At 36.9% G+C, this 15,303-nt stretch overlaps 1 protein-coding gene across 11 annotated transcripts in view; it reads left to right on the top strand.

Moving 5' to 3' along the window:
- ATE1 (arginyltransferase 1) overlaps positions 1-12,950 on the top strand; it is a 163,792-nt gene extending 150,842 nt beyond the window's left edge. For all 11 annotated transcript variants that reach the window (XM_057506419.1, XM_036899006.2, XM_036899005.2 and 8 more), the window contains one exon: positions 12,062-12,950. In XM_057506419.1, coding sequence (XP_057362402.1) covers positions 12,062-12,240 — 179 coding nt within the window. In that variant the 3' untranslated portion in view covers positions 12,241-12,950. The remainder of the gene's footprint in view (positions 1-12,061) is intronic.
- The last annotated feature ends 2,353 nt before the right edge of the window (positions 12,951-15,303 follow it).

Genomic DNA, 15,303 nt, shown 5'->3' with positions numbered 1-15,303 from the left:
CTTTTAGATTGATGCCTAAGTATTTATTTTTTTAAGCAATTATAAAAATGATGTAGTGTTTTTAATTTCAGTTTCTTTGTTTATTGGTGGTATATTGAAATACAGTAGGTCTTTTTAAATTAATTTGTAGTAAAATATACATAACATAAAATTCACCATTTAGCCATTCTTAACTATACATTTTTACATACCAGCCGTCAACACCAGGAAAGTAGCCTTGATATATTACTACCATATAATCCACATACCCTGTTCCATTAGCACAGATTTTCCCAGTAATGTCATTTATAACACACACACACACACACACACACACACACACACACACACACACACACGTTTCCTTTTTTGCTTCTATTTTTTTCTGATCCAGAGTTCAAGCCCACATCATGTTTTGCATTTATTGTAATGTCTCTTCAATCTCCCTTTATCTGGAACAGTGCCTTAATGCACCCTTATGTTTTATGTTTTGTTACATGATTTCTTTTAGAGCCATGAATTACTTTTAGTCAACGTTATATCATAAGTTTAACAAAATGACATAGTTTTTTTTTTTCCTTAAAAAAGATGATGTTTTCATCAGGGCAGTTAGGCAAGAAAACAAAATAAAAGACATCGAGATTAGAAAGGGAGAAGTAAAACTATCTTCACTTGCAGAAACTGTCAGAACTAATATATGAGTTCAGCAAGGTTGCTGGATTAAAAAAATCACAAAAATCAGTTTTATTTCTATATATTGGTAGTGAACAATCTAAAAACAAAATTAAACAATTTCATTTATAATAGCACCAAAAAGATTAGACTTGCTAAGAATAAATTCAACAGCAATATAAAACTTACATTCTGTAAAATACAGAACGAAGTTGAAAGAAATTGCAGAAGACCTAAATAAAGGGAAGAAGCATCCTGTATTCTCGGCTCAAGACTTAATATTGTTAAGAAGGCAGTATTCCTCAAGTTGATCTACAGATGAAGTGCAACCCCTGTTAAATAACTGCTGGCTTTGTAGAAATTGACAGTTGATCCTAAAATTCACATGAAAATTAAAAGAACCCAGAATAGCCAAAACAATCTTGAAAAAGAATAAAGTTAAAACTATTTGGTTCTGCATATAGACAATGGACTAGAATTGAGAGTCCAAACATAAACTCATATTTATGGTCAATTGATTTTCAAAGATGATACCGAAAAAATTTAATAGGAAAACAATCTTTCAACAAGTGGTGCTGGGTGAATGGATATCCTCATGCAAAAGAATGAAATTGGTTCCCTGTTTCACACTGTATGCAAAAATTGACTCCAAATGGATGGACCTAAATGTAAGAAGTAAAACCGTAAAACACTTAGGAAAAAAATAGTGAATTTTCATGGTCTTCGTAGGCAGTGGTTTTTTAACTATAACACCAAAAACATAAGCAACAAAAATAAGCTAGACTTCATCTAAATAAAAAACTTCCATACTTCCAAAGACACCATCAACAAAATAAGACAATCCATTAAATTGGAGAATGTATTCTCAAATCATACATCTGTTAAGGAGCTAGTATCCAAAATATATAAACAACTTTTACAACTCAGTAAGAAGACCAGTTTAAAAATAGGCAAATGACTTGAGAGACATTTATTCAAAGAAGATATTTAAGTGGCCAGGAGCACAGGAAAAGAAACTCAACATTAGTCATTAGGGAAATGCAAATCAAAACCACAGTAAGATACCGCTTTATACCCGGTAGGATGGCTCTAATCAAAAAGACAGACAATAACAAGTGTTGATGAGGATGTGAAAAAATTGGAACTTTTGTACACAGCTGGTGGGAATGTAAAATGTTGCAGCCACTTTGGAAAACAGTCCAACATAGATATATCCTCTTACCCCAGCAATCTGACTCGTAGGTATATGTACAAGAGAAATGAAAACATAAAAACTTTTATGAACTTTCATAACAATATTATTCATAGTAGTTTAAAACTAAATAACCCCTACATCCATTAACCGCTGAAAGGATAAAAGAGGTATATCCATACAATAGTATATTATTTGACAATAAAAAGGAATGATATGCTAATACATGCTACAACATGGATGAATCTTGAAAATATTTTGCTAAGTGAATGGAGAAGACAAGTAAATGACTCTCTAACATCTTATTATGCTGATGGACAGTGACTGCAGTGGGAGGTGTGTCGGAGGGGGGACTTGATAATATGGGTGAATGTTGTAACCACAATTTTGCTCATGTGAAACCTTCAAATGATTATATATCAATGATACCTTAATAAAAAAGTTATTTTGCTAAGTGAAAGAAATTGGTCGCAAAAAATTGCATATTGTACTATTCCATAGAAACAGAAAATAGATTGGTGTTCCTGGGGCTGAGAAAGTGGGAAATGTGGAATGACTGCTTATTGACATAGGGTTTCTTTGTGGGATGCTGAAATGCTCTAAAATTGCCTGCTGAGATGGTTACACAACTCTGAATATACTAAAGTCCGTTGATTTGTACACTTTGAATGGGTAACTTGTGTATGACATGAGAATTATATTTCAATAAAGCTACCATTAAATGGTATTTTGCAAATAAGTTTAGATTTCTTTCTTATTTTTCATTTTTACCAAAAATATTCTAGGTGAGATGACAATAACAATATTCCTTATAGAATATGAAAATGTGCAATGCTCCCTGATGGCTTCCCAAAGCAATTTTTGAACCTCCCACCAAATGAAGAAATAGCTGGTTGAGCTCAGTTAATTTGTCATCACTCGTGTGCATTCTCTTGCCTAGCCCTTTACTACCCCATACCAGAAAGCTTTTTTTCACAGTTCTCTGCACCTTCCCCATCTCCTCCGCCAAAGTGATTAAAACATTTGCCTCCTGTCACTTTAAAATATCCTAAATTGTATTTGACTTTGAACTTTCCAGGAGAGTTGAGTTTGGTTTCAGAGTTGAGTTCTGTCGTGTATTTGTTCAAATTTTCAAATTCTTCCATTTTATCACAGTTTTGCTCAACAATATTTAGCTTCATTAACATTTCTGAGTCTGCCATTTATACAACTATCTTCATGAAGAATTGGAAGCTATGTAACTTGTTTTCCTCTTTATGTAATAATGCTGTAGCGTTAAATAAGTTAAAAAATACATTGTTGTTCATCCTTTTCTGGACAGCCTAAAATTATAGTCTCTTTAAGAATAGCAAGTGAGTTAAATCGCCCTAAGAAGGAGAAGTAAAGCTTTGATCTCTAGGTTCTTTTCCTTTGAAAGCACCTGTGATGTACAGTTCATCTCTTGTGAATAAAAAAGTTGGGGAAAAATCAAGCAGTTGTTGCCCATCAGAGTTTTCCTTGAAGATTAAAACATCATAGAGTTGACAGCATATTTGTATCACCAGTGATCAAATGCTTGTCCCAAAAAGAGTTTGCAGGATTGCCTTTGGTTTTTACTTTATGAAATAAAATTGAGACACATGAGAGAAAGGAAAGATGGAGGCAGTTCTTGTTTGCGCACATATCCAGGACCGCTCAGTAAGCTGGCAGTTTCCCTGGAGGAGATGGCAGATGGGCTAGAATCCCAAAACGGCTGATCTTCAAGTTCCCCTCAAGAGGAGGCCTGTTGTGCTGTGTGGATTTAGCTGTGTAGGTTTTGTGTACAAGCACTGGTGATATTTATCAGGCAGGCAATACAAGATGGTTACAAAATAGTTTTGTGAGAATTTGGGATGCATTTTTTTACTTTAATAAGTCATAGCATTTGTTTTTGTGTTTTACATAAAAATTGGTTTTAAGCATACTAAGAATTAGAATCTGTCTTTATTGGAGTTGCAACTAATGATCTTAGCGCTTCAGACTGTTAGGCCCAGAACACAGAATTGGATTTTGTCTATAATGATAATAAGTGGTTTCTGAAGTTGTTGATACAATAAACTTTTCGAAAGGGTGATTGGTTTGATTTTCTGGCTCTAATTTAAGGCCTGGCTAGAATGCATTCCAAAACTGTATTTAAATATTTAAAAGCATCTTAGGAAATTGTGAAACACTGGTAACTTGGGTGGAAGTTTGGTGAGGTGAGGAGAGTTGTAGGAGAAAGGGTGGTGATGAGGGGGCTGACATCACTCTCTATATTTGAATTTTTACAACAAGCTATTACTTTTATGATTTAAAAAGGTATAAAATAAAAAAATTATTTTGCTTTTTATTGAGTGTTCAATAATTTTATTGTTGACTAAGTCCCAGAAAATCTGTTGCTAGTTCAAGTCATTTGAAATTAATCAGTTTCTTAAAAATGGATGATATATCTTTCCTTTGTTTCTCTTCCTGTATGTCTTGTTGATCTGTATTCCCTTTTTTTTTTTCTTGGTATCATTAATCTACCATTACATGAAGAACATTATGTTTACTAGACTTCCCCCATCACCAAGTCCCCCCCACATACCCCATCACAGTCACTGCCCATCAGCGTAGTAAGATGCTGTAGAATCACTACTTGTCTTCTCTGTGTTGTACAGCCCTCCCCATGACCCCCCCACCCAACATTATACATGCTAATCGTAATGCCCCCTTTCTTTTTCCTCATTCTTATCTGTCCCTTCCCACCCATCCTCCCCAGTCCCTTTCCCTTTGGTAACTGTTAGTCCATTCTTGGGTTCTGTGATTCTGCTGCTATTTTGTTCCTTCAGTTTTTCTTTGTTCTTATACTCCACAGATGAGTGAAATCATTTGGTACTTGTCTTTCTCTGCCTCGCTTATTTCACTGAGCATAATACTCTCTAGCTCCATCCATGTTGTTGCAAATGGTAGGATTTGTTTTCTTCTTATGGCTGAATAATATTCCATTGTGTATATATACCGCCTCTTCTTTATCCATTCATCTACTGATGGACACTTGGGTTGCTTCCATATCTTGGCTATTGTAAATAGTGCTGCGATAAACATAGGGGTGCATCTGTCTTTTTCAAATTGGGCTGCTGCATTCTTAGGGTAAATTCCTAGAAGTGGGATTCCTGGGTCAAATGGTATTTCTATTTTGAGCTTTTTGAGGAACCTCCATACTGCTTTCCACAATGGTTGAACTAATTTACATTCCCACCAGCAGTGTAGGAGGGTTCCCCTTTCTCCACAACCTCGCCAACATTTGTTGTTGTTTGTCTTTTGGATGGTGGCGATCCTTACTGGTGTAAGGTGGTATCTCATTGTGGTTTTAATTTGCATTTCTCTGATGATTAGCGATGTGGAGCATCTTTTCATGTGCCTGTTGGCCATCTGGATTTCTTCTTTAGAGAACTGTCTATTGAGCTCCTCTGCCCATTTCTTACCTGGATTGTTTGCTTTTTGTTTGTTGAGGTGTATGAGCTCTTTATGTATTTTGGATGTCATTTATGAATGATCTGTCATTTATGAATATGTTCTCCCATAGTGTAGGATGTCTTTTTGTTCTTCTGATGGTGTCCTTTGCTATACAGAAGCTTTTCAGCTTGATATAGTCCCAGGTGTTCATTATTCCTTTTGTTTCCCTTGCCCCAGGGAGATACATTCATGAAGAAGTTGCTCATGTTTATGTCCAAGAGATTTTTGCCTATGTTTTTACCTAAGAATTTTATGGTTTCATGGCTTACATTCAGGTCTTTGATCCATTTCAAATTTACTTTTGTGTATGGGGTTAGACAGTGATCCAGTTTCATTCTCTTACATGTAGCTGTCCAGTTTTGCCAACACCAGCTATGGAAGAGACTGTCATTTCCCCATTGTATGTCCATGGTTCCTTTATCGTCTATTAATTGACCATATATGTTTGGGTTAATGTCTGGAGTCTCTATTCTGTCCCACTGATCTGTGGCTCTGTTCTTGTGCCCATACCAAATTGTCTTGATTACTGTGGCTTTGTAGTAGAGCTTGAAGTTGGGGAGCGAGATTCCCCCCACTTTATATTCCTTCTTAGGATTGCTTTGGCTATTCAGGGTCTTTGGTGTTTCCATACGAATTTTTGGACTATTTGTTCCAGTTCATTGAAGAATGCTGTTGGTATTTTGATAGGGATTGCATTGAATCTCTAGATTGCTTTAGGCAGGATGGCCATTTTGACAATATTAATTCTTCCTAGCCAAGAGCATGGGATGAGTTTCCATTTGTTAGTGTCCCCTTTAATTTCTCTTAAGAGTGTCTTGTAGTTTTCAGGGTATAGGTCTTTCACTTCCTTGGTTAAGTTTATTCCTAGGTATTTTATTCTTTTTGATGCAATTGTGAAAGTAATTGTTTTCCTGATTTCTCTTTCTGCTAGTTCATTGTTAGTGTATAGGAAAGCATCAGATTTCTGTGTATTAATTTTGTGTCCTGCAACTTTGCTGAATCCCGATATTAGTTCTAGTAGTTTTCATGTGGAGTTTTTAGGGTTTTTTATGTACAATATCATGTCATCTGCAAATAGTGACAGTTTGACTTCTTCTTTACCAATCTGGATTTCTTGTATTTCTTTGTTTTGTCTAATTGCCATGGATAGGACCTCCAGTACTATGTTGAATAACAGTGGGGAGAGTGGGCATCCCTGTCTTGTTCCCGTGTATTCCCTTTTTATTAAGGACTGACATTTGTAGGTGTTTGGCATCTTTGGGTAGGCAGAATTCCAAGTTCACATTCCAAGTTTAAGTTACAATTTAGGTTTTCCTAGGTAGGGAAGGACACTTCAGTGCTATTTTTTATTTGTGTGATGTTTCAGTGCCTTTTTTTTAATGGTCAGGTGTTTCAATGGGAGAATTAAAGAATTGGGAGCAATTGAGGAAACTAATTTATATTTCCATAAATTAATAAAAAGTTTCAATTAAATCTCATCATAATCTGGTGAAGTGGTGATAGAATCATTACCACAGTAGTTGGAATGTAAACTATGATGGCCATAACATTTCAAAAGTATTTGAACACTAAGACCTGGTGTATGTGCATCTCCACATGACTTGGATATATTAACATTGAAGAGAATAAGAAAAAAATTTTACTTTTTGTAATTACATATGATGTTAAAAAGTTACTTTCTTGTTGATGTCTACTTTATATTATGAATTTGGCTACTTTGATCCAGAACAAATCCCTCAAAAAGTATTTGGAGTTAAAAAAACTATTGGACTTGATTGATTTTTATGCTGTAAGTCTCTAAAAATGCTGTAAACTAGTTAGAAGTCCTATGAAAATTAGATGTATATGTTAAACAGATTCGGTGACATCACAAGCAGTTTGGAATTCAGTGGTTGAAACTTGTATGTTGTAGTGTTTTCCAAAAATTTGATAAAGCTTTTCCTGTTATCTTGACAAAAATGAAGTATGTATTTTGATAAACAATACAAAATTCCTAGGAGGAATACACTATAAAATAGTCAATATAAAGTATACATAATGGTGGTTCTTTTTCCTAATCTATTTTTATTTTTATGTGTCATGATAAAAAAGAATAAAAATCAGAGAGTGCCATTTCGTTCTAGGTAAAATAAGATGATGGCATATCAAATTTTCAACATTTTTACTTGCTAGAGTATTCCATTCTTTCAAATTTAAAAATATATCGTATAATATTTTTAAATAAGGGTTTAAACTGTTATACATCATTGTATATACTTAAATACAGACATATTTTTAAATTCCAATTTTAAAAATCCAAATTTTTTATTTTTGTGTGCCAGTGTTCTTGCTTCTCATTTGCTGTTCTCACTGATCATTACTAGTTTTCTATTTGTGTTAGACTCTAAACATACTTGAGTCTGTCTTTTTCCTGTTGGTATCTTGTACAGCCAGGTGATGGAGATAGTTGTCTGTGTTGCACTTTACATATATTAAATGCCCCAAAACAACAACATGAACCAGGTTTCTGGTTCTAATACTTGCCTTTTCTAATACTTGCCAGTTACTGTGGTAAGGGATGTGGTAACCTAGCAAAATGTTAAATATTTTAATGTTTTAAAGTATGTGGATTTTTTACTATAGTTAGATAAAGTATTTGTAAGAAACAACACATATTTTGAAGTAGGTACATCCAGCTAGGAATACCAAAACCCTTTCTGGTTGTTTACAACAGAGAACATTTAATGCAGGGAATTGGTGATCAGGCAGTGGCTTTGCCAAGAGCCAGGCAAAGAGAGGTGGCTCAGGGATTAGGCTGTGCTGGGGCAGAAGAGAATGGGGGCCCCAGAGCCAGGGCGGCCAGTAGAAGCTGGAACTTTGACAGCTTCAGGAGCAGCTGGATCTGCTTCCAAAGAGCAAAGCCAAGGAAGAGAGGAGAAATTTTGGGAGAAACAACCTAATTACCCCAAGTTAAACCTCCTCCAGCACAGCAGAGTGCGAGAAGGTGGGGCAGGGAGCTGGAGGGCAGGAAGGCACTGGGGGGGAAGAGCAGTGTTGAGGAGATCCCTTTCTGTCTGTTTCCTTCTTCACCTTCATCTTTCCTGAATATTCCTGGATTGAGTGAAAGTCCCAAACTACACTGGCTTTCAGTTCTGTGGCTGTGAGCACCCTCTGGCTGGCATCCTTGGAGTTCCCTTTCTCCTCATCCCTCTGTATCTTCCCAGGCTGGATGCTGAATGCACGAATGTCGTCTTGTCTGACGGTGTCACCTCTTCCTGGTAATAGTATGCAGTTAGCTTGCAGATTTCTAAACAGGCCTATAATGCTGTATGTTCTGAAATGCCGTCACCCACTCTCTGTAATATGATTGAGGTCAGCTAGCCTATCAGATGAATCCATAAAATGGGAACTTTCTTTCTCTTTTAGACCCTAGAAGAAGAGTGTTAACTTCTCTCTTCTGAAATTGATCTTGGATGATTTACCCTGATTAATTAGTGAATATCCAATAGAGGAAACAACATCAGTAGAGGAAGAATAAACATTTAATGTTTGTTGCTTTCATTACAAAATAAAAAGGAATGCAATCCAACTTAACTATTCAGAAAAAGAGCCTTGTATGAAATAGCTATCAATAAAATGTTAATTGTGAATCTATTATGAGAAGTTATGACTTCTGTGATTTGACTTTGAGAAAGTTTGTATCTGAAAGACTGTGAGAAATCTGTGACAATCTTTTTGATTTGTAGAGAAGGAAACTAGCATTACCACTCTTCATTTTCAGAAGATCCAAATTTAGCAAAGAAGTAAAAAGCTAAATCAACCTGAAAAGCAATTTTTAAATTATAAAACCCTTAATGCTAATTATAGAAAATCCAAAAAATGATGAGTGTGTGTGTGTGTGCGTGCACATGTGCACATGCATGCATTCCACAATGTGAGAGTCTCCTGTAATGCTATCCCCAGAGATAGATTTGTACTTTCAGCAAATATCGTTGGTGCATCTACTGTGTGTCAGGCATTGTACTAGTCACTGGGAATAGTAGTGGGCAAAACAGTCACGAGTTTTCATTTTATTTTTATTCTCATAGTACTTTTCTAGTGGAAAGGGAAACGGGCAATGAATAAATGCATGTCAGGTGGTATTAAGTGCTATGAAGGAAGAGGAAACAAAAACAGTGGCAGGGTTACTACTATATATAGGAAAGGGAAGGGCCTCTGAGAAGCTGACATTTATAATGACCTGATGAAACACGAGGGCGCACTGTGTGGCACTCGGGGGGGAAGGAAGGATAGTTGTAGGCAAAGGGAATAGCGATAAGTACTCTTAACAGGTTGATTATATTTGTCCAGATTTTTTTCTACGCATATATATATATATGAGGCTTTTAATAAAAACTGTTTATTCTGTACCTAATTTTTTCACTTAATCATCTTCCTTTATTTTTTAATAGCTATATAACATTTAATTACATGGATGCACCTTAACATATTTAACCAGTTCTCCATTGATTGACATTTTGCTTCTTCCAGTTTTTCAGTATTACGGAGTATAGCTGTCAACATCGTTAAACATACAGACGCCGGTGTGTGTGTTTTCTAAACAATGGTTCTCAGCCCACTTTAAAAGGCTTAAAATACTGATGCTCAGATTCTGTTCAGACCGGTTTTTAAATCAGCATCTATCGGGCTAGGACACCCAGGCTTTGGTGTCTTTTAAAAGCTCCTCAGATGCAAATTAAAACCACAATGAGATATCACCTCACACCAGTAAGGATGGCCACCATCCAAAAGACAGACAACAACAAATGTTGGCGAGGTTGTGGAGAAAGGGGAACCCTCCTACACTGCTGGTGGGAATGTAAATTAGTTCAACCATTGTGGAAAGCAGTATGGAGGTTCCTCAAAAAGCTCAAAATAGAAATACCATTTGACCCAGGAATCCCACTTCTAGGAATTTACCCTAAGAATGCAGGAGCCCAATTTGAAAAAGACAGATGCACCCCTATGTTTATCGCAGCACTATTTACAATAGTCAGGCAATGGATGTAACCCAAATGTCCATCAGTAGATGAATGGATAAAGAAGAGGCGGTATATATACACAATGGAATATTATTCAGCCATAAGAAGAAAACAAATCCTACCATTTGCAACAACATGGATGGAGCTAGAGGGTATTATGCTCAGTGAAATAAGCCAGGCGGAGAAAGACAAGTATCAAATGATTTCACTCATCTGTGGAGTATAAGAACAAAGGAAAACTGAAGGAGCAAAACAGCAGCAGAATTACAGAACCCAAGAATGGACTAACAGTTACCAAAGGGGAAGGGACTGGGCAGGAGGGGTGGGAAAGGAGGGAGAAGGGGAGTGGAGTAAAAAGGGGGCCTTACGATTAGCATGTACAATGTAGGGGGGGCATGGGGAGGGCTGTGCAACACGGAGAAGACAAGTAGTGATTCTACAGCATCTTACTACCCTGATGGACAGTGACTGTAATGGGGTATGTGGGGGGGACTTGGTGATGGGGGAGTCTAGTAAGCATAATGTTCTTCATGTAATTGTAGATTAATGATACCAAAAAAAAAAGCACACATTTTTAAAAATTGTGAAAATGTAGTTAAGTAGGTAAATTAAGTCATTGGCTGAAAATAAATTTTTAAAAGAAAAAAAGCTCCTCAGATGATTTCACTGTGTGGTCAGGTAGAGAACCCCAGCTGAGTGGTGATTCTTAGAAGTGGCCTTGCTGCTTCAGGGATGAAAGACATTGTCCGTTTTAGGAGACACTGTTTGATCATCATTCTCTGTATTAGTTAGAATTAGGAGCAATAGCCAATAATGGGAACCTAAAGGAAGTTGGCTTCACCAAAATAGGTTTTTTTTTTCTGTAAAATTCTATACAGGAGGAGGCCAGGGCTGGATGGCAGTTTTGTTCCACAGAGTCCTCAGGTACCCAGCTTCCTTCTTGTTTTTGTTTTTGCTGAACTTAGGAAAAGCTTTTAACCGCAAGCTCTGAGATAGAGGTTAGCACTCCTGCCCTGACGCCTGAGTTCCAGGCAACAGAATGAAGGAAGGTTGAAAAATGAAAGAGGCAAAGGGCATCCGGCAGCTCTCCTTCTTTCAGGCTTCCTGGAAACCACCATAAACACTTGTACTTGTGTCCTCTTGGTCATAATTTTGTCACAAGGCCACAGACAACTGCAGGGAAATCTGGAAACACGTTCCTCTGGGTGACCAGTGTGTCCATGCTGAAAACCACATAAAAGGAGAACTGAGAGTGGCAGCCACTAGCCGTCTCTGCCGTGTCCTGTGTGACAGCTGCCCGCAGAGCATGAAGGCCCCCTGCCCTGCGCTGGGCAGCTCGAGTCAGCAGAGGTGAATGGCAGCATGTTGTCTTTGGGAGAGGCAAGCTCCACTTAAGTCAGACTCAGGAAAGGTGCTAGAGATGTAAACTTTGTCATTATGAGAAGATAATAAAGGTGGGGAAGGCCAGGCTTTTAACTGCATGCAGTTCTTGGGTATTTGAGCTCTCAGCTGGGGACATTCACTACCTTTCAGCAAGGCTCTTCAGAGTTACTGATGAACACGCTCATGTTAGTCTTAATGCTTCACACCTTCGTTTGAATGTACTGCTCATAGAGGACATCTTAATACATAATTTTTGTATTTCAAATAAAGTGATTTTTGAATTAGGAGATGAAAAGTCGTTTGCTATGTGACCTTTTTTAATCAGTACTTTTTGTTGCAGTGGATGAAGGTCGCAGTAAGGAACCTGACCGGTTGCAGGTGTTGCATAAGAAAGCCATCGTGCCTTACGGTGTTTACAAGACACAGCAGAAGGACCCCAGCGAGGAGGCCACCGTGCTGCAGTACGCGAGCCTGGTGGGGCAGGCGTGTTCCGAGCGGATGCTGCTATTCAGAGACTGAAAGGGCGCGATCCACCTCGCTGCCCATCCCTCCTGTGCTGTGCTGATCAGAAGGGCCACAGTACTTCATTACCCTGGGAATTCCATGCCATCCACAAATTAGACTGCTTTATTTTTACTATTGTATGGCTTTTCTGAAATATTTTGTGGCAATGTATTTGTAAAGATTTTAAAACTATCTTATGACCTAGCCTCATAATTGGGATTTATCATTTGGAAGCTTGTTTTATGAATGAGATGGTAAACTTCTCTTGTTAATATTTTGGGAAGTTAAATTTGTAAGTGAATCTTAAGTGATTTACATCAAAGTTTTGCTTTTCTGTTCGAGAAATTAAAACAGACTGTTTTCCTCTGATCCATTTAAAACATTACTTTATGCTAAAAAACTTTCCCTGTGGGGAAGCAGGTGGGCAGCCTGTTTCATCACTTAGAAAATGTCTTCTCAAGAGAACAAAACTGTGCTTTTACTCACTGTTCAATATTAAATTAGTGCTGAATATTATGTAGTTTAATAGGAGATTCGAAAAAAGAAAATACAAACATTAAAAAAGGATGTTGTGGTAACATTGGAGGTCTGTTTAACTGGGATAGTCCTATCCATGGCTGTCATCTTGGTGTGATTATTTTTCCTAGAAAAATTACTACAAATGCTCCACTTTACTCTCAAAAGTATCCCAGTTTGTACAATAAAATATATGATTACCCTAGTTATATATTTGCTCTATTTCTAAAAATCTAAGGAGATTTTTTAGAAAAATGTTAGTTCCTTCCTTGACCTAAGCCCCACCAAATGTAAATGCACACCAATTTTTCATTCCACAGTTGGTTATTGGTTAAAAGTTAGTAACATCTGACTATTTTTAAAGCTATGCTACAAATCATATCTAATGAAGTAGGAATCATTTCAACTTCTTTTCAAGGGCAAGAGGTGAAACGATCCATTTCCTGCCCTTCGGTTTGGGAGTCAGGAGATGCTACATTCAGTCATTTGAAGCGGAAGCTAGCTCCTTCTTTACCCCTCTCTCTTGCTTTTGTTTGGTCCCTCACCCATCCAGCAGATGTCCCACGGTCAAGGTGGCAGGCACTGTTCTGGGAGGAGGAGAAGCGACATGGCTGTTGCTAGTTGCGGTTGAGAGCGTTGGGGACAGTGTGCAGGACAGAGGAGGATGTGCTTTCTCAGCGGGTCCCCATCTGCTGCTGCCAGCTACTTGGCTACTGAGTCCTCTGCAGTCCCCATTTTGCCCTTTTATCATTTTCCCATTGGTTGATGTTTTTAAAAACCAAAGTATAAACAGTAATTTGAATCCCACTACTGATTTTAAACTTTTCTCCTAAATGCACTGAAAATAGATAAAACATTAGAAAATAACTTCAACTAGCTAGAATACAAGGAATGATTTTAAAATGTCTAGAAATTCAACATCCAAATAAACAGTGTATTTATTCATTCAGAGGGTGTATTTGTGTGTGTATGTGTGTGTGTGACACCTGCCATGTGCTGGCACTTGCCTGAGGATAGAGTAGTGAGCAAAACCATTTTCTCCAATCACGGAGAAATTACATTCTTCTGTAATTTTGTCTTTCAAAATAGTCTCCCATGAACATTTTGATAGACTTTTATTTGAACTCTCCCTCAGAATCTATAGAAATTTTTTTTCTTTGTCTCTCTAAACGGAGGTGGTGTAATTATTTTATGATTACAAAAATAATAAGCAATTAAAACTTAAAAGTATAAATAAGAAAGCAAAGACAATTTGAAATCCTACCATACCAGAGAAAGAATTGTTATATATAAATATATATGCACACACATACTTATATAATTTTGATATAAATAGAATTATATGTTCTACATACTGTTTTGTTTCCTCATCCCTAAGTTATGGACATACTTGAGTTTCAAAAACAATTTCAAAATAAAATCAGAAGTGTGCATAATCTCAGTCAGGTAGAGTCCGTATTTGATACCCTTGGCACTGAATGCCTGTGTTGGTATTGGCTGCATTATCCCCTTTTTCATCTTCGTGATTAGCATGTAGAATGGTATTCAGAAAGATCACAACCCTTAAGAATATCAGATGAAGAGAAACTTTAATCTTAAATCTTACCACATCTCTGTTTTCTTCCTGCAGAATTAAGTTTAGGGCTCCTTCAGAAGAAGACGATCAGTCACCCCTATCTGGGAACCATGGGGCTGGCTCTGAGGGTGGCATTCTGGGTTGGCTTCAGTGACGCTCCAGAGACATCTGGGCATGAAGAGTCTTCTGCCTGGTTGCTATATTCATGCACTGTTCACTCAGGAATAGTCAGCATGTAGAGCCTAATGATCAGAGTGTCTCAAAAGGGATTTCTTTGTTTTTCTTGAGCCCTAGCTGAGTGAATATTGATTGTGGGCTAGAAAAGGACAGTTCAGGAAAATGACCCAGCTTTGTCAGTTACAAGCAGTCTGTCTGAGAAGTCTGATTTTGTGTTAGGGCTTTCATCTAAAGAATGACACACGAGAACCTTTCAGAGACAGTTTATATCTTTTCAAGCCTGGAAACTGTGCATTTGGAGTCTTAGTGTTGTAGTCCTCTGATTTCAGGTGAATTCACACCTACCTCCCTGTCTTGGGAGAAAAAAATGTAATAGTCCCCATGCTATCATCTTTATTTAAATTATTTCAGTCCTGTGAGATTTTTGTTATCTTGTTTTTTTTTTAATGTAAACTGAGCACTTTTTTCTAAAAGATAGAGGGTATTATCAGATAAATATATTATTTGATTAAAATTATTTAGGTAAGAAATTATTACCGTTTATGTTTGCTTTCAAATGACTTGTCCTATTTTTTATTCATTTTGCAAAATATCACTTGTGTGTGTGTTCTTAATACATTGGAATCTTAAGTAAATGAACATTTTTGGATTTCTGAACAGTATATGGTTTGATTTTATATGCCTTATATTTCAGGGTGAATAAAGATGAGAAAGAATATAATGACCTGTTATCTAAAATGTTTCTGTTGTTACTAACTTTAAAGAAACAAAGGAAATGAAACAGGAATAATTAGGGAATAGTAGAAATT

The sequence above is a fragment of the Manis pentadactyla genome, chromosome 8, assembly GCF_030020395.1.
Source record: "Manis pentadactyla isolate mManPen7 chromosome 8, mManPen7.hap1, whole genome shotgun sequence".
Classification (NCBI taxonomy): Eukaryota; Metazoa; Chordata; class Mammalia; order Pholidota; family Manidae; genus Manis; species Manis pentadactyla.
This window is presented reverse-complemented; position numbering and strand designations above follow the sequence as displayed.